At 53.7% G+C, this 21,915-nt stretch overlaps 1 protein-coding gene and 1 long non-coding RNA gene across 3 annotated transcripts; both read left to right on the forward strand.

Moving 5' to 3' along the window:
- Positions 1-3,227: 3,227 nt before the first annotated feature.
- LOC147828756 (G protein-coupled receptor 142-like) lies at positions 3,228-7,976 on the forward strand. Its single transcript, XM_087208156.1, has 5 exons — positions 3,228-3,245; positions 4,260-4,441; positions 4,537-4,646; positions 5,418-5,576; positions 6,290-7,976. Exons 1-5 carry the CDS (start codon positions 3,228-3,230, stop codon positions 7,159-7,161), a joined length of 1,341 nt encoding a protein of 446 aa, XP_087064282.1. The 3' UTR covers positions 7,162-7,976.
- A 5,237-nt stretch (positions 7,977-13,213) lies between these two features.
- LOC110345069 (uncharacterized) lies at positions 13,214-21,643 on the forward strand. 2 transcript variants are annotated; one of them, XR_015450251.1, is made up of 4 exons: positions 13,214-13,649; positions 14,929-19,002; positions 19,199-19,364; positions 19,549-21,643. It is a non-coding gene; the product is annotated as an uncharacterized LOC110345069 (long non-coding RNA). The 2 variants fall into 2 exon arrangements; XR_015450250.1 differs by having other exon boundaries at positions 13,410-19,002; positions 19,549-21,635.
- The last annotated feature ends 272 nt before the right edge of the window (positions 21,644-21,915 follow it).

Here is a 21,915-nt window from a genome sequence, read left to right on the forward strand (position 1 = left end):
CCAACAATGGAGAAGGGTTCCTTTCTCCCAACACCCCTGCCAGCGTTTGTTGTTGGATGATTTCTTTATAATAACCATTCTTTCTGGACTGAGGTGGAATCTCAGTGTTGTTGTCATCTGCATCTCTCGAATAACCAGTGATGTTGAACATTTTTTCATATATTTATTTACTGCTTTTACTTCTTTGAGAAATGTCTGTTCATTTCAGATGCCCATTTTTGAACTGGGTCTTTGAATTTGGGGGGGTCTGATTTTTTTCAGTTCTTTATATATTCTAGATAATAGTCCCTTGTCTAAGGCACAGCTGCTGAAAATTTTTTTCCCACATTGTGGGTTGTCTCTTAGCTCTGTTGGTGGTTTCTCTTGCAGTGCAGAAGCTTTTTAATAAAATGAGATCCCAGTTGTTGATTCTTTGTGCAAGTTCCCATGCCACTGAGGTTTTGTTCATAAAGTCTTTTCCTATTCCAATGTCTTCAAGAGTTCTACCTAGCTTATCTTCCAGCAAATTTAGTGTTTCTGTCTTGATATTTAAATCTTTAATCCACTTCAATCTTAATTTAGTGGATGGTGATAGGTATGGGTCTAGTTTTAATCTTTGACAGGTTGAAATCCAATTTTTCCAACACCGTTTATTAAATTGGCTATCTTTGCTCCAGTGAAGATGGTTGGCTCCTTTGTCAAAGATGAGGTCGCTGTACATATCTGTAGTTGTTTCTGCATCTTCTAATCCACTGATCCTCAGGTCTGTTTCTTTGCCAGTACCATGCTGTTTTTATCACAGTAGCTTTGTAGTATAGTTTCAAGTTGGGGATTGTAATATCCCCAGCCATATCGCTGTTGCCTAAAATTTCTTTTGCTATTCTAGGTCTCTTCTGGTTCCAAATGAATTTTTGTATTGTTTTCTCTAGTTCTGTGAAATATATTGTTGGAATTTCAATTGGCATTGCATTAAACCTTTATAATAGTTTTGGAAGTATGGCCATTTTCACTATATTCGTTCTTCCTATCCAGGAACAAGGGATGTCTTTCCATTTTCTTATATCCTGCTCAATCTCCTTTTTCAGAGTGCTATAGTTTTCAGTGTAGAGGTCTTTTGCTTCCTTTGTTAGATTGACTCCTAGATATTTCATTTCTTTGGATGCTATTGTAAAAGGAATTGTTTCTCTGATTTCTCTCTCAGTGAGTCTATTATTTGTATATAAAAAGGCTGTTGTAGGGCCGGGGATTTAGCTCAGTGGTTCTGCCGCCTGCCTCGCAAGTGGAAGGACCCAAGTTCAATCCCCAGTACCAAAAAAAAAATTATAAAAAATAAAAAGGCTATTGTTGTGGCCGGGGATTTAGCTCAGTGGTTCCACCACCTGCCTTGCAAGTGCAAGGGCCCAAGTTCGATCCCCGGTACCAAAAACCCCCCCAAAAACGGCTATTGTTTTTTGAATATTGACCTTATATCCAGCTACTCTACTGAATCTGTCAATTAAGTCTAGAAGTCTTTTGGCAGAGTATTTTGGGTCTTCTATGTAAAGTATCAAATCATCAGCAAATAATTACAGTTTAACTTCTTCCTTTCCTATTTTTAATCCTTTTATTTCTTTCTCTTTTCTAATTGCTGTGGCTAATGTTTCGAGAACAATATTAAACAGGAGTGGTGATAGTGGGCATCCTTGTCTTGTTCTTGATTTTAGCTTTCAAGTTTTCAGTTTTTGACCATTTAGTATGATGTTGGCTGTTGTTTTTTCATAGATAGCCATGAAGTTTGAGTTCTTTGGGATCCATATTCTTTAGACAGTTGCTGCTCAAGAGTTTCTCCCCCCAGGACCAAGAACGTTGCCTTCAAGTTGGCTCCAGAATCCAGGGATCTGGTCTATTGCCACTCACCTGGAACACACCCCAGGCCCAACCAGCAATGCCTGGCCACCTAGGGACCAGGCTGGCAGTCCCCTCCAGACTCGCCTCACCCCAGCCCCTGCTACCGCCTAGGCCAGGCCTTTTATTTACCAATCTACTTGGGGGTCCAGATGAGGGTGTGGTTGGGCTTGAGGATGAGGTACAGAAGAAGCAAGTTCACCAGGTACTCAGTTGTGCTGCTGCAGGTCTGCATGGCCAGGAAGTCGCCAACCTCCTTGCTGCTCTGGTGGAAGCTGTAGGTGTGGCGGACCCACAGGCAGCCCTGCTGGTGGGCTCCCACCAGCATGGTCTTCTGGAAGCTCACGCCAACTCACTCCCACAGAACTAGCTTCAGCTGGCTGTCCTAATCCCCAGGTCAAGGTGTGCCACTGGGTTTGTTTGTTTGTTGTTTTGTTTTGAGCTTTTTTTTTTTTTTTGGTACCAGGGATCAAACTTGGGACCTTGCGCTTGCAAGGCAAGCACCAGAACCACTGAGCTAAATACCTGGTCCTATTTTTTGGCTTTTTGAGACAAGGTCTTCTGTGTAATTCAGGCTGGCCTCGAACTCACTCTGTAGCCCAGGCCTCCAACTTGCAGGGATCCTCCTTCCTCAGGCTCCTGAGTGTTGGCATCACAGGGCACCACTGTGTCTGGCTCTGTGCTGCTGTTGGTGACATCTTTTGCTCCCCCAGGCTGGCTCAGAGGCACCGGGCTCACTGGCCCACCCTGGCCACTGACACTGGCACCACTCAGGAAGGAATCACCCCACCAAGAAGGGTCCTCTGGCTGGGCTGTCTGTGCCCAATGATGACGGCCCTGTCCCTGCCATCACCTGAGCCCACTTGGGTGTTGTCCTTGCCCTGTCCACTCTGGCAGCACTGGCATCTATCGAGTGAGCTGTGCATGCTCAGACCCTGGCTCTCGCATCACAGAGCACAACACTACTGACTGCATTATAATGTGGCCCACACTATACACACCAGCCAGTGTGCAGCTGGTGTGCAGAGGATCCTAGGGACTCTGCACCCTGCAGGACAGCACCACCATCCTGGCCTCTGAGGCACTTCCTGTTCACAGCGCTTCTTGTCTCAGCCGTGCCAGGTCACTAGGGTCCTCGCAGGCCATGTAGGGAAGCAGCACCTCTGAAGGGGCCATCAGGATTCCTGCAGGTGCACCTGAGTGTCCCCAGAACAGGGTTCTGCAGGGATGGGCCCGTGGGCAGAGCAGCAGGGCCGGCCGAAGGCTGCACGCAGAGGTAAGCTGAGCATCCTATTCCATTCCGCCCTGCCCTGATCCCAAAGCCTCATGCTCTGCATAGGTCAGGAGAGCCTTGACTGAAGACGATGCACTGTGTCTGGAGGGTACTTGGCTTTCCAGTAAGATATACGTCCCTCAAAGCCAAGTGTAGACACAGGGTAGGAGCCCTGCTTGCCTGCAGACACAGGTGGTCTTTCCCACTCCTAGAAGAGGGCTGTGCCTCAAATTCACTCCAAGCCTCAGGGTGCAGGGACATGACAGCCTGGGGAGTTGTCTGTGCTACTTCTGGTTTCTGAGGCTGAGTCCATCTGCCAAGGTGGCCCTGATATAAGGAGCTAGTACCTGCCCTGGCCCCACTGTGCTGCCCAGGAGCCTGGGCCAAGCCAGAGGGATTCTCAGACGCTTGCAGGACCTGGATGTGGCCACCAGGGGGCAGCAAGTGCCAAGGTGGGAATTGGGGTCAAGGTGGTTGGCTCCATCCCCAGACACGTGTTCTAATTTAGGAGCCAGGAACACCCAACATTCCCAGGGAGTGGCCAAGGCAGTGGCTCCAGGCAGGGCCTCAGCTCTGTCTGTGTCTCGGTGCCCATGGTGGGCTGCTCTGGTCACACTTCCTCCAGGTGAGGGCACTGCCAGACATAGATTCCAGACTCTTCAGAGTTCTGCTGGCTGGTGTGTATTTGCCAGGGACTGATCTTCTTGAGGGATGCTCTGTTTCAGCATGCCCAGGAAAACAACAGTTGTGGGGCCTGAGGTCCTGGTTTCCCCGGGCCCCCAGCAGTCTGGCCAGGCTTTTCCTGGCTGGGAGGGGGCGGTGTCCCCACCACTGCCCAAGGGCTTCCTGCCGTCTTCCCGGTCAACCATCACTTGGAGTAGCCTGGAGCTCTTCTCACCTGACGTGGCCTCGGCAGCTGCCACCCCTTGAACCTGACCCCTCAGGGGCCCTCAAGGAATCTGAGCCCTGTCCCAAAGGGGCAGCCTCGCCTCCCCACCTGGCACCACTGCCCCAGCTCTCGGGCAGAAGCATCCTCCCTTCCTGCCAGCGAGGCCCTTCAGAGTGTCCGTGCCCATAGTCGGCTCCCTGAACCCTCCTGCCCTCCCCGGAGTCCTCACCCCAGGGTGCGGCCGCCCCTGCTGAGCGGGCCAGGCTGCAGGTGCCCTGGACCCGGATTCCGGATTCCGCCTTCCTGCACTTCACCCCGCTTCCCCAGGCACAGACAGAGACCTCGGCCCTGCCCCAGCCGCGCTCCTTCTCCTGCACGGCCCCACTCAGCCCACCGCCTTCCCTGCCTCGGTCCCGGTGGGACCCACTGGAGCTTCAGTCCCTGGAGCCTTCGCCCCACCCTCTCCTTCCTCCTCCCCCCTCCTCCCCACCCCCGCTCTGCACTAACGCGCTCAGTGCCACTGGGAGAATCGTGGGGCAAACAACTGCTTGGGGAGCAGGGTGAGGGGCACAGCTGGAGAGGCCGGGAGGAGGCTGTGGAGACCCCCAGGAAAAGCCCCTGGCGACTGGGGCTCAGGACCCAGGAGCTCAGGGCTGGAGGGACTGGAGACCGCTAAGTACCCTGAGATGCAGGGCAGGACACAGGCGAGGGACTTAGAGGCCGGGAGCGGCGTCTGACGCTGACAGCAAGTGGGCCCTGAGTTGGGGAGCTGAGGGCCATTTAGCTGGAGGCTGGGGCCTCCGTCTCCAGCAGGAAACCAGAAACTAGAAGTTAAAACCAAACTGACTTCAAGTGTAGTTTGAGGGGAGCAGAGGCCAAAGCAGGTGGAGAGCCCTCATCCCAGACTGGCCCGGCCCACTACGCCTCCCTACCCCTGGGGACTCAGTTTCCCCACCCGAAAGAAGGCTAGGACCATCCCAGGGTCAGCAGTGCTGCCCTGGGGAGGGATGTTCCTGGCGTAGGAAACGGGAACCTAGTCGCGGGAACCTAGTCGCGGCCACTCCTGAGAGAGGAGGTGGCTGGGTGTGGAGCTGTGCAGCTGCTGGGAGCCACCTGGGTCAGCATCGCCCGCACTTCTTAAAGGCACAGGAGGGCGAGGAGCCCAGCGAGCAGCATGGTCTCCACCCCCGAGGGCTTCTTCCTGGCACCTGGCGAGGGCCGCATAGGTAAGGGTCTGGAATTTTCATGCGACAGAGATCGACGTGTGGCCGGGCCTCTCCGGGGGTCTGCAGGGAGCAGGGCTGAACCAAAGACCTCAGGGTCAGGCCAGGGCTGCTGCGAGCCCAGCTGGAAAGAGGACAGCTGCTCCAGCCCTGTTCTCTGCCCTCCCAGCTGGCCGGCCACCCGTGACCCTGCTGACCACACCCAACGCCAGTGTGCCAGGCGGGGAGTTTGCAGGCCCCTGGCCAGAGATCCCAGAGAGGTCCCCGTGTGTGGCTGGGGTCATCCCTGTCATCTACTACAGCGTCCTGCTGAGCCTGGGGCTGCCTGGTGAGTGGGGAGCTGGAGTCTGGGGTCTCAGCTTGGCCGGAAGTCAGGGTCCTCCTAAGGCCCAGGATCACAGACTCGGGCTCCTCTTACCTCTATGGGGTGTTCTGGATCATTGGGCAGCGATAAGTAGAGGGGAGTAAAAGTGAGGAGCCAGCCCCGGTGCTGTGGCACACACCTGTAATCCCAGCACCCAGGAGGCTGAGGCAGGAGGACTGCCTTCAGTTCGAGGCCAGCCTGGAGTACATAGCAAGAGCCTGTTTCAAAAGAACAACAAAAAGGGTAGCTGGGCCTGCCTTGGGAATCTCCCCAAGTCTGGTAGATAAACCAATGCCTGTGTTCAGGGAAGCCTCTGTCCCAAGGACGCAGAGCACCTGACAGCCACCTGGAGGAGATGGGTGGACCATGGTGGGGGTTTGGACGGACAGGGCAAGACTGACCTAATCAGCCTTCTTGGCTAAGTGGGCTGTTTCAGTGTTTTGTTTTGCGGTGCTGAGGATAGAACCCAGGGCCTCGTACACACTAGGCAGGCTCTCTACCACTGAGCCGCCCCAGCCAGCAAGGAGGGTTTTCAGAAGGACCTGGGCAGAGGAGAAGAGAAGCCAGCCCTGCCTGCGCTGGCAGGTGGGGAGGGACAATAGAACACCACGGCGGGCAGGCGCTGAGGCTCCCTTCTAACACCTCTGACCTCTCTTCGTGACCTTGCTCGCCTTCAGTCAACCTTGTGACCACAGTGGCCCTGGCCCGCCTCGCCGCCAGAACCAGGAAGCCCTCCTACTACTACCTTCTGGCGCTCACGGCCTCAGACATCATCACCCAGGTGGTCATCGTGTTCGTGGGCTTCCTCCTGCAGGGCGCCGTGCTGGCCCGCCAGGTCCCCCAGGCTGTGGTGCGCACGGCCAACATCCTGGAGTTTGCTGCCAACCACGCCTCGGTGTGGGTCGCTGTCCTGCTCACGGTGGACCGCTACAAAGCCCTGTGCCAACCCCTGCGCCACCGGGCCACCTCGTCCCCTGGCCAGACCCGCCGGGCCATTGCTGTTGTCCTCAGCGCAGCGCTGCTGACCGGCGTCCCTTTCTACTGGTGGCTGGACGTGTGGAGTGACACGGACCCGCCTGGCGCGCTGGACGAGGCCCTCAAGTGGGCGCACTGCCTTCTAGTCTACTTCATCCCCTGCGGTATCTTCCTGGTCACCAATTCGGCCATCATCTTCCGACTCCGAAAGAGGGGCTGGAGTGGGCTGCGGCCTGCAGTGGGCAAGAGCACAGCCATCCTCCTGGGCCTCACCTCGCTCTTCACCCTCCTTTGGGCCCCGCGGATCGTTGTCATGCTCTACCACCTGTACGTGGCCCCCGTCCACCGGGACTGGAGGGTGCACCTGGCCTTGGACGTGGCCAACATGGTGGCCATGCTCAACACCGTGGTCAACTTCGGCCTCTACTGCTCCGTCAGCAAGAGCTTCCGGGCCACCGTCCAACAGGTGATCCACAGTGCCCCCCTGCCCTGCACCCCGAGGTCACGGCTGGACGGCACAGTGGGGGACCCCGTGCTGAAGCCCTTAGGACTCCTCAGAGAGGCAGAACTGTAGGGCAGGGGCCCAGCCAGGGAGTTTGGGGCCAAGGCCACCTGTACTGGGACCCTTGTGATTGTGCCCAACAAATCATCAGCACCCTGCTTTGTAATGTGGGCCAGGGGGAGAGGCCCCTCCTTCAGGGCTGGCTCCCAGGTAGAGAGAAGAACAGCTCAGCCAGCTCTTAGGTTAGCTTCCCCTGCACTCGCATTTCCCGCGAGAAGGACCAGGCTCTGCAGGCACAGGCTGGCGTAGCCGCTGCTGTGGCCGTTCTTCTGTGAGGGGCTTTGGCTGGCACAGGACCAGTGCTGATGTTGGCTGAATGAATGAATGATGGACAGATGTGAACCATCATCAGCCCAGCCCCTTTCCTGGCACCTGCCTCTCATTCCCTGAATTATCAGCATCTCTGGCTCCCAGTGGCAATGCTGGGGTTTGGAAAGGAAGCTATCTGCAAGTACTCAGGCCTTTTGTGTGCTGAGGGAGCCCAGTGTATTTGGCCTAGTGATGGGAGGGGGTGCTTGGCAGACCCGAGCCCCCAGGGCATCCAGAGGGGGTGGCCTCAGAACAGATCTCGCCCCTGCCTGCCTCAGCTGTCCCAGGGAGACAACTCCCCAGGGCTCAAACATCCTGGTTTGATTTCCCGCCACCCCCTGCCTGGGGCCAGTGCAGGTCTGGGCCAGAAGAGGCTCTAGGGCTGCGAGTGTTGTTGCCACTGAGGAGAAAGGAAGTGGCCTCTCAGCTCAGGACACTGAGGGGCCACTTAGCTGAGGGCAGCCCCCAGCCTCCATGCCTCCGCTGAGCCGTCTGAGCCCAGCCCCTAGGAGGAAGTTCTTTTCCTTCACCGAGGCTGCTTGAGTGCATAGGTGGCTGGCAGTGGCCGTGGGAGGGGCTCTGCCTGCTGCGCCAGCCTCCCCAGGCCCCTCTCCCCTCAGCTGCAGGCCTGGGGAGGCAGCTGCTAGGGCCTAGCAGATGGGACTCCCACCTGCTCCAGCCTTCGGTAAACACATTAGCCGCAGGAGCTGGGGCCCTGTCTGCTTCCCGGCCAGGCCGAGCTGACCTTTTCCCTGAATAGGAGGCCCAGGCGTGCCCCACCCACCCACCCACCAAGTGGTATGACAGACAGAAGAGCTAACATGTGCCAGGCACATGGTGCAGAGTAAATGCCCTGGCTTTCCCTGGACCTCTTTACTCTCCCCAGAGCAGGGATACCAGGCAATTGCTAGCTCCAGGAACTCTGAAAAGCAAACCTTTGTTTGACCTGATTGACCCGACGTCATCCTGTGCGTGGCATCCAGAAGTGCCGCTAGACTGGTTGGGGGTGGTGTGCTGCAGCCCCCCGCCTGCTACAGTGAGGACCTCAAGCCTGGTTTAGGCCGCATGGTACCTTCCTCTCTTCTGAAATCCTCTACCTTCTGAGGCACATGGGGCAGACTTCAGAGAATGGATTGGGACAAAACCAGATAGGGACCTTTAACCCAGCACTTGTGCTGTGGGGTCTAGGCTGACCCCTCGCTGCAAGGGAGCTGAGTGTGGGGATCCCCATCGTGCACATGCAGGTGCAGCCAGGGGCAGAGGATGCACCTGAGCTCTAGTCCCTGCTGAAGGAGGAAGGGTGCAAGTGCAGGCACCCAGGAGAAAGGAGCCCAGCCCAGCTGGAGTCTGATGGGCTGGCTGGGGCCAAGTCTTCTGTACACAAGGAGGCCAGGGCCAGGGAAGAAAGCGAAGTGCCTCTGGGGCAGACCAAAGGGGGCTCTGGGGGAGGGGCCTTCTCCCCCTTCTCCCACTCCCTGACAGACCCTCGGGGATCCTGCAGGAGAGAGCTGAGCAGTGGGAAGGGCATCTTCATGGTGGGCAAATGCACCAGGGGGCCTGGCCAGTGACTGGAACCCACCTGTAGCTGTCTGGTGAGCTGTCCCAGGAAGACCAGAGCAGAAAGATTTGCTCACCTGTCCCTGGGCACTGTGTAACCAGAAATTAAAAGCCTCTGGGAGGGGGTGCTTTTTTTTTATTAAATAACTTTATTATCAAACACACACACATACAAAAAATTAAAACCACTCAAAGAAGAACAATGCAAGGGGGAAAAATTACAATAATATTCAAATACAGTAGAACTCAACCAAAACAAAACTGAAAAGCACTTAAACATTTTCCAGGGGCTGGGGATTTAGCTCAGTGGTTCCGCCGCCTGCCTTGCATGCGCAAGGACCCAAGTTCGATTCCCAGTACTAAAAAAAAAATCATCTCAAGCACCAACAAGACACCAGAGGATGTGATTTGTTTCAGAAAAGTCCCCAAAACCAACATTGAACAAATAATGATCTGGAAAAAAAACTCCAGTTAGCTAACAGACTCCACATAAGCCAAGCTTCTCCCTAATTTAAATTTCAATAGAGTCATATGACACGTGATGGAAAACCAATCTGAGAAATATGTTATTAGGCCATTTCATCCGTGTGTATCTTTAATTACACTTTCAGTTTCTCACACTAGAGAAACTATTCGGTATTTACACGTGTGTCCTATTTATTTCACTTAAAAGGATGGCCTCGCTAAATGTCTCTAGTTTCTCATTCTTTATGACTGAGTAGTACTTCATTTTATAAAAAAAAACACATCTTCTTTATCCAGTCTCCAGTTGATGGGCATTTGGGCTATTTCCAAGCTTTCGCTCTTACAAACTGCAGCTATAAACATGGGTGCACTTATATCACTATGGTAAGATTCTTTTAATTCTTTTGGGAAGATACCCAGCAGGGGAATAGCTAGGTCAAATGGGACCTCTAGCCCTAGTTCTTTGAGGTATCTCCATACTGATTTCCACAGTGGTTGCACCAGTTTACACTCCCACCCACAATGGAGAAGGGTTCCTTTCTCTCCACACCCCCGCCAGCATTTGTTATTTGTTGATTTCTTGATAGCAGCCATTCTTTGTGGGGTGAGGTGGAATCTCAGTGTTGTTTTCATCTGCATCTCTCGAATGACCAGTAATGTTGAACATTTTTTCATATATTTATTTGCTGCTTTTACTTCTTTGTCTGAGAAATGTCTGTTCATTTCAGATGCCCATTTTTGAACTGGGTCTTTGAATTTGGGGGGTCTGATTTTTTTCAATTCTTTATATATTCTAGATAGTAGTCCTTTGTCTGAGGTACAGCTGCTGAACATTTTTTCCCACATTGTGGGTTGTCTCTTAGCTCTGTTGGTGGTTTCTCTTGCAGGGGGTGCTTTTGAGGCAAGTAGAATTTTTGTGCAGGTGGGGACTTGAGCCACCAAAACTCCCGTGTTAATGCTACTCTGACCTCACTTGTGCACATGGACCGGGTGACACCAGTGTTTCCAAACAGCCGACTACTGAGTATTGTAACCATTTTACAGACTGAGGAAACTGAGGCATAGGGAGGTGAAGTGTGCACATCACCCCAGAGCTGGTCAGGAGCAAGGCCAAGCCTGCTGGCTCCTGGTCCGCCCTCCTGGTCTCAGATGCTCTGGGGCCGTGGCATCCTCAGAAGGCTTTGCCTTGGTCACAGCTCTCCAGACCTGGGCTCATCCGATTTGAGGGACTGAGAACGAATTTCCTCATGTAATAAATCAGTTGCTATATGTGGTGGCCTGCGCCTGTGTCCCAGACACTTGGGAAGCTGAGGTGTGAAGCTTGCTTGAGCCCAGGGGTTCAAGACCAGTCTGAGCCACAGAGCAAGACCCTGCCTCAAAATACAAAAAATGCTTTAGGTAACAGTGCCTTTTTAGTGTTTCTGTAACCTTTTATAAATGCAGAGATTAACACTTTGATAAGCAAGTCACTGAAATGTATTTTAATCTGCTGTGTTGCTTCCTTCATGCATTTGTATTATTAAACCTTTAATGGGCTTCTAGAGGACAAGAAGACACCAGCGATTTCAACCTGCCCTTCTCTCCTTCCCCCTCCAAGCCACCCACCCACCCATACCTCTGCTGAGATACCCCACCTAATGGAAATCTGCCTTGAAGTCCTGAGGCTCTCTTATGGTTCCCACTGCACGGTGCCTGACTTGTCAGTCATCTTACTGTGTCATTAACCCTTCGTTAACATTGGGGACAGTCACTTGTCAAAGGTCTATCGTTTCTTTACAAGTCTATGGATGACTTTGCTGGTTTGGCAGTTGGTTGACAAATTGTTTTCTGGACTCTCTGTATATTGCTTTCCTAGGGCTGCCATAACAAAACGCCACAGGCTGTTGGCTTAAGCTACAGAAATGTATTTTCTCACGGCAGAACACGGTGTTGGCACCATGAGGCCTCTCTCCGTGGCTTACAGATGAGCAGCTGCTTGCTGTGTCCTCCCTGGTGTTTCCTGGTGTCTGCTAATCTCTCCTTATAAGGGCGTCAGTCAGACTGGATCGGGCTCCACCCTGACCGCCTCAATTTAACCTAAAGGACTATGACCACATATAATTGCGTTTTGAGGTGCTAGCAGTTAGATCTTCAACGTACGAATTTGGGGGACACAATTCAGCCCATAGCACTATGGTTATTTTAAGTTGAAATGTTTGGCAGAAAATCCAGGCTTTGGTGAAAGTAACTTTTTGCAGCTTTGCATGGAACATCCCCCACCGTGCTCTTCTCCCTGGTTGGTATGAGACAAGATTCAAAGACAATCTCTTCAATTCCACACTGAGGATGTCTTTTCATTCTGAGTTTCCTTCTCTCTCTCTCTCCCTCTCTCCCTCTCTCTCATTTTTGCAGTACTGGGGACTGAATCCAGGGCCTTGTACTAAGCTACATACCCACCCCTCTTTTCAGACAGGGTCTCACTAAGATGCTACGTTGCCCATCCTGGGCTCGAACTTGAGACCCTCCTGCCTCAGCCTGCCAGAGAGCTGGGATTACAGGCACACACCACCATGCACTGATTTCTCTCTCTTTCTTAAGAGACAAGATCTCGCTGTGTTGCCCAGGCTGGCCCCAAACTCCTGGCCTTAGTGATCTTCCTGGCCTTAGCCTCCCAAGCAGGTGGGACTTCGGGCTATTTTCTCAACCACAGTTTGAGCTTCCAGGCCCCTTTCCCCAGTGCCTTTCTGGTGTTCTTATTCCATTTCCCAGAGTTCCTCGGCTCCCTTTGTTGCTTCCGCCCCCAACCGCATTTCTCGTTCCAAGCTGGCTGTGGAGGTGTGCACGGCTTTCCTGCACTGCTGTCACCGCCTCCCACTCACAGCCTGCTGCGTACCAGCAACTTCCTCCTTTTCTTCTCAGGCGGATCGCAATACACCACTGCCTCTGCCCCTCTGACTTCAGTTTACTTGGGCTTCCCCAGGAGAACTCCGCTCCCTCCTCTGCCTCTTTTGTTTTGGTCTGTGTTAGTCTATTTCCGGCTGTTATAACAGAACACCTGAGGCCAGGTAATTTATGAAGGAGAGAAGTTTACTGAGTGCGGCACACATGCCGGTGGTCTCAGCTGTTCCAGAAGCTGAGGGAGGAGAATCGCAGTTCAAGCCCAGCCTGGGCAACTCAGCCAGACCCTGTCTCACAATAAAATCAAAATGTCTGGGGATGGGGTTAGAGCTCGGAGGTAGGGCGCTCCTGGGCTCAGTCATCCTGAGGGCTGGGAAGTCCAAGGACCCGGTGCTGATCTGCTCAACATCTGGTCAGGACCTCCTGGTGCCTCATTACCTGGCAGGGAGCATCAGCATGCAGCCCCGGGGCTCCTCCACTCGTCAGAAAGCCATGAACCCCCTCCTGAGCTCATCTAATCCCAGGCACCTGCCAAAGCTCCCACCTCCAAAGTACCATTAACATACGACTTTGGGGATTAACTTTCGGGGTCACATTCCAAATGTAACATGGCCCAAAAAAGGGGAGCAGGCTGCTCAAGTGAAAGGGACTCACGCAGTCTACTCCTGCTCCAGCGTGTTTCACAGGAGCTCGGCACACAGACACGGAGTGCCGGTCCTGACAAGGTGACCAGGCTCCCTCCAGGTCTCCATGCTCAGGCTAGGGAATGGGCTGCCCGTGCAGGGTGGGGAGGGGAAGCTTGCCGGGGACAGGGACCAGGCTTCTGGGGAGATCGTGTGGGGTCTGTTCAGCAGCCCTGGCCCGGGGGAGGGGTGCCCCAGACAGCAAGACTACAGTTTCTGAGTGAAGCATGGAGCCCCTTGGACGGCGAGGCCGTATACACGCGAGCAGGGACCGCGGGACAGTCTGGCGTGGGTGGGATGCCATGGAGACACCACCTCCTTCTCCGTGGGGAGGCCCCAGCTCCTTGGCGGGTCTTGCGGCCCAGCCCCAGCGGGCTGACGGGAGAGGGCGCTACAGGGCGGCCGGACGATGCCCAGGTCAGGCCGCGGGCGCGCACTCGCCGATCCAAGGGATGGCCAAGGATCTGCCCCTGCCCAGGCCCACGCCCAGCCTGGGGGAATCATTGAGAGGGAAGGCTCGGCTTCCCCCGTCACCTCGTCCACCCTGAGCCACGTCCACCGCGCTGGGGTTGGCCCTCCCGCACACTCTGGTGGTTTCCTGTCTGCGAGGTACGAAGGGCCCTCTCCTCCCTCGCTGGCGCCCTCCATCGGCAGGGTCCGGCCAGCCCCTCCCCCTGGCCTCGATCCCGCTGCTCTGCCCTCCCCACCACGGGGTCCAGCCAGGGACCCTGGGCCCGGTTTGTCCCACCCAAGGTGGGAAGGGGCCCGGAGGCTCATCCCACGCCGGCCACTGGTGTCCAGGACCCGAAGCCCTGACGTCTATCCGGAGAGGCTGGCGAGGCTCCCACGGGGAGGGTGGGCGGCTGCCAGCCGGGCCCCTTCCCTCCTCACCGCACTCTCTTTGAAGGGGAGCTGTGCGCGCTTCAGTTCTTCCTGGAGGACGCAGGTTAGGGCCGGACTCGCCTGACTGCTGCCCTGAGCCTGGAGCCCGGCTTGCTCTCCTTTGACTCGGTTTCTGCCCTCTGCACTGTGGGGGTGCCGAGGGTAAGGGGGGAGGTGGACAGTTGGTCTCCACCCCGCGGGCCCTGAACCCAGAGCCCTATCCTCCGAGACCCAGCCTGGTGCTAGGGGCTGGGTCCCCCCGTGCCTGCAGCAGGCTGGGCTCCTTGAGTGGGGGCCCCAGCTGCAGGGGTGGAAGGGTGCATCGTAGCTGTGGAGGCTCCTTCCCCGACTCCTCCTCGGTGTATATTTAGCGGGCAGGGTGGGCAGGGGAGGAATGCCAGGAAGCCCTGAATACCATAGCACCCGTGGAGGGGGCCCGAGAGCTGGGTGGAATGGTGGGGGGAGGCTGTGGAGACAGGGAAGGGGCAGGGGATCCCGAGCTGGCTTTAGGAGCAGAGAGCAGTTCAAGGGCCTGGGGGGCGCGGGTGCCCTCTGTCCATAGAAGGACCGAGTGACCCAGTCTCCCGGGGATGTGAGGGACCATGGACAGGAGGCTGGGTAAAGAGCTCCGTGGTGCCAGGGATTGGGCAGGGCCAGCTGCAAGGACTCCTGCCACACCGAGCAGCTGGCACCTGGGTCAGGGAGCAGCGTGTGGGGTCCTTGGACAGGAAGAGTCCTTGTTCTTCCGGGTGCCCACACTCTCGGAGCTGCAGTTCCACTTGGGACACAGCCAGCTCTGGAGCAGCCAGTGGGGAGAGGGCAGAAGGGCTTCTCTGTGTCTTCCATTAAAAGTACTCTGAGGCCACGGCCTCGGTGAAGGAACCACTGTGTGTGCGCCTGAGTCCAAGTGGTGACTGTGGGCCACCTCACCCACTTCCTCTGGCTCAGGGCCTGCTGGACACACTACTCAGAAGGATGGTGGTTTATGGTGCTTTTTCATCAACAGTGCCTGTACCATTTCCCAGGACCCAGGGACAGTTCTGCAGACCTTGGCCTCTCAGCCCCAGGGACGGTCCCCGGGCGCCAGGACAAAGGCTTGGCCCCGTTGGTGACCTCCCCAGGTGAGTGGAGCAGAGCAGCCAGATCCCAGACAGCTGCCTGCTTGGCCTACAACTCCTTTCCCTGGCACACTGGATGAGTTCTTGGGGTCCTGCACTTCCATTTCCCAGGTGGGGAGGGACACGAGCTTGAGGCACTGCAGCCAACAGAATTCCAACATGGGCCCATGGTCTCCATCTCTGTCCCTGGTGTGACTCTCAGGACTCCGTTGCATTTGTGCAGTAGGGATTTACAGTTAGGGAGACCTGCACCACAGGGACCCAGTGGTGGCCAAATGTCAGGTGCCAAGGGGAAGGGTGCTAAGTGACCTGGTTGCCAGTCCAGCTGCCTCCTGTAGTAGTAGCCTAGTGGCCTTAGATCACCATCATCCCCAAGCCCTAGTTTCTACATCTGCGAAGCAAGAAACTGGCCCAGGAATCTAAGCCTTTATTGTTATTGTGATGCAGATTCTTTGGAGCCGAAGGGAGGCCAGGATTAAGGCCAACTCCCCCGGGGAGCACTAGTCAGATGGATGTAGGTGGAACCTTGGTTTTATGGAAAAAAGAAGCAGAAGAAACTGTCACAGGCTGGGTTTGAGGGCCCCCAAGGCTGAAATAAGAAACTTAAGCCACCCATTTAAAATAAGTATGCAGGTTTGCTGACTCCTGTCATGGAAAAAGAATTTTCAGGATGCACCAGTGAAAATGAGGCACGAGAAGGATTTATTAGAGGAAGATACAGGATGCACTCAGGAGCAGAGTGTGGGTGCTCAAGGAAATGAGGCACAAGTTATAAGCCAGGGCAGGGCCCACATGTAAAGGCTGTTATCAGTATGGGTGACCACAATGTGTATTCTGCCTGCCAGGTCACAGTGCAAGCCATCCATATGGGTTTAAAGAGGAGATAGTGTCAGACAAGCTGTCTCCATGCAGCAGCTTTCTGGGCTGTAGGTAGCTGAAGGAAAAGGAAATTTGCAGGTGAAAAGCAAATGAGCAGAGCCATATGTAGCTGAAAGGAACTTGCTCAGGTGTGCTGTTTGGGGAGAAGCGAAAAATAAATAAATTGGGCTTGTGTTCTGAAGCTGCAGATTTTCTTTAAAAGTACATTTTAAAAATTCTTAATTTCCTGGTCTATTTTGAACCTAGTTTTATTTCTTCTATCCTACTCCCCCCCACACACAAACATACATACACTTTGGTTTGTTTTTTGGGGGGTTTTGGGGGTTTTTTTGGTACTGGGGATCAAACTCAGGACCATGCCCTTGCGAGACAGGCAGCGGTACCACTGAGCTAAATCCCTGGGCCTTTGGTCTCTTATTCTTAAGGGGTTGCAGAAGGCTGAAGTTCCCTCTTCAGTGAGTACTTCAGGCTGAGAAGCAGTGTTGATTCTGCCTAGCCAGGACCAAAAGTCTCATCCTGACTGATCTAAAGGAGACATAGGAATATCAGGTTTTATCTTTTTTTTTTTTGGTACTGGGGATTGAACTCCGGTCCTTGTGCTTGCGCAGCAGGCAGCGAAACCCTGAGCTAAATCCCCAGCCTCGGGTTCTATCTTTTGAAAAAGCATCATCTTTTGGGCCCGGGATTTAGCTCAGTGGTTCTGCCGCCTGCCTCGAAAGTGAAAGGTACGGAGTTCAATCCCCAGAACCAAAAAAAGAAACAACAGAAAAGAAAAAGCATCACCTTTCGATAGTCTGAAAATGAAGGTATATGAAACACTAGCCCACGACAACAGTGAATCATGCAACAGACAAGAATTCCAATGCTCAGTATCCTAACCAGAAAAATTAGGAGTATTTTTCCACTGGGTTGTTCCAGAGAACCGGGATGCCACATCGAGTCATTAAAGCTTATGGCAGAGTCTGACATTGCAATGATTTCTGAACATAGATCATGTAATGCAGAGGGCACATTTGCAGAGTTGTGAGGAATGTAAACACAATAATCTTATTTCAGCTCTTGTTCTCCAGTCAGTAGCAAACAAGTCAGTATCTCTTAACACAACAATGTGATTACAGCCCTAGGTAGGAATCCACCCCATATCTTGGGTGGCATTGCTCTATTTATTATAAATATGTGGGGTTTTTTGTTCCCAACAAAGGAATGCTAGTATAGTAGATGTCAGTCAAATATGTTCATCCCATATCTGAAAATATTTATCTGTAAACCAATCGTTATATTTCATCATGGGAGTTTTAGGAGTGTGGAGTAGATCAGGACCTCTATATTTCCATATCTGAATATTAACTGTGGGTCAAGAAAAATTTTTCCCATGGCCTTTTTGATGAAGTCTCATCTATTGGTCACTGAGAGACATTAGACCTGGTTGCAAGCTTAAAAATTATTGCTGTACTTTGTAGCTGTTCTATAAAATTTTGAAGTTTTATCCAATCACTTCCCTGTAAAGGTGATACCTATCATGTTAGTCCAGATGCACTAGAAGTGAGGATTTGTCCACAAATCCAGGATGCATCTTTGTTAATGCTTTTGGCTTACTGCAGTCCCCAGTCAAGGAAAACATTAGTTCCCCCATTGGAAAACGGTATAAGGGTTAGGGGGAGAAAAAATGAATGGTCTGACAATGACCACAGGTGAGAACGTGACAACGTGACACATGATCCTATGCATACACTAAGCAATGACTCTCTTCAAGGAAAAGAAAACAAAGTGAATCCCTGAATATGTTCCCTTTCAGACCCAACATCTGCTAGTTTTCTTGCCTCTCTTCTCTGAAGCTAGAACTGGGAACCTTAACAACTAACTGCAAGATAATGATGTAAATAATCACAGAAATATGGAGTGAGTGAAATTGCTCTGGTCCCCAGACAGGCGCCCCTCTTCCCAGTGAAAATTTTGTAAATGCTCCCAGGATCCGCAGAGCACCGCAGGAATGCCAGGGCCCTGTCCCGCATCCACATCTCCCCTTTACCCCACGCGAAAAGTGCCTCTCTGCGCTGAAAGTGAGCAGGAAGAGGCCAACGTGTCCGTCCACACACACACACACACGCAGGCACGCACACGGGTGCCAGAAGGTGAGCTCTGTTCATTTTTTCTGCACGGTGTCTTCCGCAATGACCACCAGGTGGCGTAGGCGCACCTATCCAATCCTGGCTGGAATGGGAGGTGGGGTGGGAAGGGTTGGGTGTCAGTGACTGAAAGACCAGAACCCCCAAGCCCGGTATTGATACTGACTTTTCCCCTACCGAGCCGGGGGTGAGTGAATAAGTGAGGTTGCCAAGTGTTGGTATCTAGGAGTGGAAGCCAGCCCTACCTGGAGAGGGAGCAGGGAATGGTAGTGATTTTTTTTCTCACTATGTCATTCAGGCTGGCCTCCTTGAACTCTTTAGGCTTGCCTGGAACTCACCAAGTGGGACATGGGGTCCCTGCTGGGTTCAAAACCTTCCTCTTCCCAACCACTTCACTCCAGGCCCCACCTGCAGACAGCGTGGGGTCCGACTTCACCTCTTCCCCCGACGGCAGTGAGAATCTGTCCGAGATCCCCTTGGCCCAGAAAGGTGCCCCTTGCCTGGCATCACCTACACTGCTCAGATCACCCAGCCACAGAAGAGGAAAGGTGTTGAGAGGTGCCCTTGATCCTGGATTGGCATTCCTGTGTCCTCTGCAGAGGGAAAGGAGATCCTGACCAAGTGCCTCCCAGTGAGGGCTTTTCCTGGCGGCTCTCACAGGCCCAGGCCATAGAGGGGCGCCACTTGCTGGCACCTGCCATAGAGCGCAGCAGTCTGTCCCTAAACTCACTCAGCGAGGCTGATGGTGCTCGGCCTCCTGGTCCCACGCTGCAGCATGCTGCCAGAGGGGACAACCTGTCCAGCAGCACGGGTGAGGTCCCCTCCTGGGTGATAGGGTATCAGGCTGATGGCCCTCGGCCCTGGCTGGCTGGCCAGAAGAAAACAGACAAGAAAAGAGAGGAGTCACTGGAGGAAAAGACAAGGAAGCAGAGGTCCCTTGAGGTCACAGGGCAAGGGGTGAGGCAAAGGACAGGGGATAGGTGGGAGGGATCCTGAGGCCTGGGTTCCTCTGGGGGCCTCTGGGTACCTCCAGCCCTGCACTGCAGTGGAGGCACCACCCTCAGCATCGCCTCCACCCCCAGGCCACAACCGTAGCTGGGGCAGAGGCCTACACAGCTCTCGACCTCACCTCACTCTTCTCCAACCAACTCAGCTCTCCCGCCCCAAGACACACATCCCCCGTCCCCATCCCCGTCCCCAAGAGAGCACCGTGGGCCACAAGGTGCCAGCGTACAGCCACCCAGCAGCCGGTAACCAGCATCCAGGAACGGCTAGCCTGCCTCTGGCCCCAATCAGACTCCCTCCCAGCGAGGGCGCCGGTCAGTACCAGCAAGGGAGGGAAGGGAAAGCCTTGGCCAGCCCGGGGAGGAGACAGGTCAGGCTCCCGCCCCTGTACCTGGCCACTAACAGGAGCACGATTCTCAGAGTATTCAAGTGACTGGCAACTTGGGGCTGTGCCCCTAGGGAGCTCACGGCACTGATCCTGGCTCTTTCCTGTTGCAGGCTCTGGGGATGCCTTACCCCTTACTGTCACCTCAAAGCCAGCAGGCATTACCCGGCTGCCCACTCGTGGGCCACACCAACCCCATGGCCCCCAGGACAAAGATGGGCTCTTCCGACCTAACTGAGGAGCCCTCCCTGGGACCAGCTGCTCTGCCCTTGAGACTGAATGGGGTGTAGCTGGGAATGGGAAATGGAGGGGGCCAGACGGGGATCACACTGAACAGGAGCTCAGAAGCTCAGAAGGCGGGGGCTCCTGAGACCCAGAAATTCTGGGGGTGTCTGCCCGACCCTTCCATGCTTTCATCCCCAGGGGCGGGATAAGCCCAAGAGGCACAGCCTCCACCCTGGACACTGCGGTATTGCCAAAACCCTGCACCGACCTGTGGCCAGTCTCGGCCCTGGCTGTGGGGGCGGAGCTGTAAGCACCACGGTGCTCCTGGCCCACAGCTGGGGCGAGGGCATGGTGGATCCTGGGAGAAGGGACCACCGGCCTTCACGTAGGGTGGGTGGGGCTGGGAAGGGATCTAGGTTTGCTACTTTGCAATGGCTTTTTCCCTCTTCCTCTTTACCCCCGTCCTCCCCCCGCCTTCCTTTTTATTAATAAAACCCCACTTGTGTTTTCATGGTTGCGTTGGAAACCAGACCTCGGGACGTCCGTGACTAAGACTGAACCAGCTCCCTTCCTCCTCCCTGCAACGCCCTGCTCTCCTCCTGGCTGGGGAAAGGGTTTTCCTCCAGATCCAAGGCCCGTCCCCAGGAAAGGCAGGGCTAGAGCAAGGTCCAGTTTGTGTCCCCTTCCCAGCAACCCCCACACTTCCCCAGGCCCCTCCTAGGAGAGAGGCCAGGGTCTTGGGGTGGCACCCACAGAAAACCTCCCAGCTGAGAGGAGGGAGCTGGGCCCTGGAGATCAGGGCTCAAAAATTGACCAATTAAGTCCCCAGCTGCAAGGTGAGAAAACTCCTGCCAGGGGTAGGCACCTTGGCGTCCCACTGTCCTGTTCCAAGCTGGGGTGGGGCCTCTCAGGGAAAAGCTCAGTGAAGGTCAGGGAACTCTCAGACTTGTGGGGTCTCCCTGGGTGCTCTTCCCTCGGCTGGTGGTTCATTCATCCCTCCACCCCTCTGAGCATCTGCCAGCAATGATGGTCCATGTTACACCCACCAAGAAAGAACCAACCAGAGACCGATATTAAATCCACACAGGAGTTTATTACCGGCCGGACCTGAGCTGAACATCAGACTTGAGACCTGACTGGGGGGAGATTAACATACTTTATACACCTTTGAGGCCAGCAGTTTCTAGGCCCCCTATGAGATAGAACTAGCAAAGCAAGCAAAATGTACAGAAGCGGAACGTCCTGTGGTTAGAACATTTGTAAAACAATAGTTGATTAATTGTTGTTTCTAAGAGACTCTCTAAGGGGAGGAGGTTTCTAAGCTTCCTCCTTTTGAGTTCATGTAAAGGGCAGGCAGGTGGGTCGCTCAGCAGCAATATGGAGTCTGTCTTGCTAACTAGGGTCCTTCAGTCCACACCTGTAATCCCAGCAGTCTGGAAGGCAGGATGGTCAAAAATTCAAGGTCAGCCTGGGCAGTTCAGCAATTTAGCAAGACCTTGTCTCAAAATAAAAATGGGGTGGGACAAGATGTAGTTTAGTGAGAAGGTCTTGAGCTCAATCCCCAGTACTGCAGAATTTCTCCTTTCCCCTTTCAAAAAATTTTTTTCCACTGATCTTTTTTTTTTTTTTTGGTACCAGGGAGCGACCCCAGGTCCTTGCACTTGGGCAGCAGGTGGTGAAACCACTGAGCTAAATCCCCGGCCCTTTTTCCACTGCTCTTATTAGGATGTGAACTTAGGTGCAGGTGGTCTGTAAGGCCACTAATCTTTTAAAATATATGGAGGATGTGCCTGGAGCTATAGGTTGTCTTCAAGCAGTAACTGCTTCTACAGCTGGAGAGAAGAGCTCTGCTCAGAAAATCATTACTCTGACATTAAGACTTGTTTATTCTTTAAGGATTTCATTTCTCAGGAAATAAATGCAGGGAAGTCTCAGCTAATCTTTTACCACTGCATTCTTGTAGGATTTGAACAAGTCACACTAAGTGACTAAAATGACTTTTCATTTCAAAATAAATGATAGGCTGGCCAGGGATTTAGCTCAATGACGCTGCACCTGCCTCGCAAGCACAAGGTCCTGAGTTCAATTCCCAGTACAAAATTACTTACTTACTTACTTAATTAAAATAAAAATATTGGCTGGGGATTTAGTTCAGTGGTTCCGCCACCTGCCTTGCAAGTGGAAGGACTCAAGTTCGATCCCCGGTATCAAAAAAATAAAAATATTGATAGTGGGGTTTTGCTTTTAGCTGTCCA

The sequence above is a fragment of the Heterocephalus glaber genome, unplaced genomic scaffold (assembly GCF_053883595.1).
Source record: "Heterocephalus glaber isolate CG9 unplaced genomic scaffold, H.glaber_assembly_v1.0 deba00000937, whole genome shotgun sequence".
Classification (NCBI taxonomy): Eukaryota; Metazoa; Chordata; class Mammalia; order Rodentia; family Bathyergidae; genus Heterocephalus; species Heterocephalus glaber.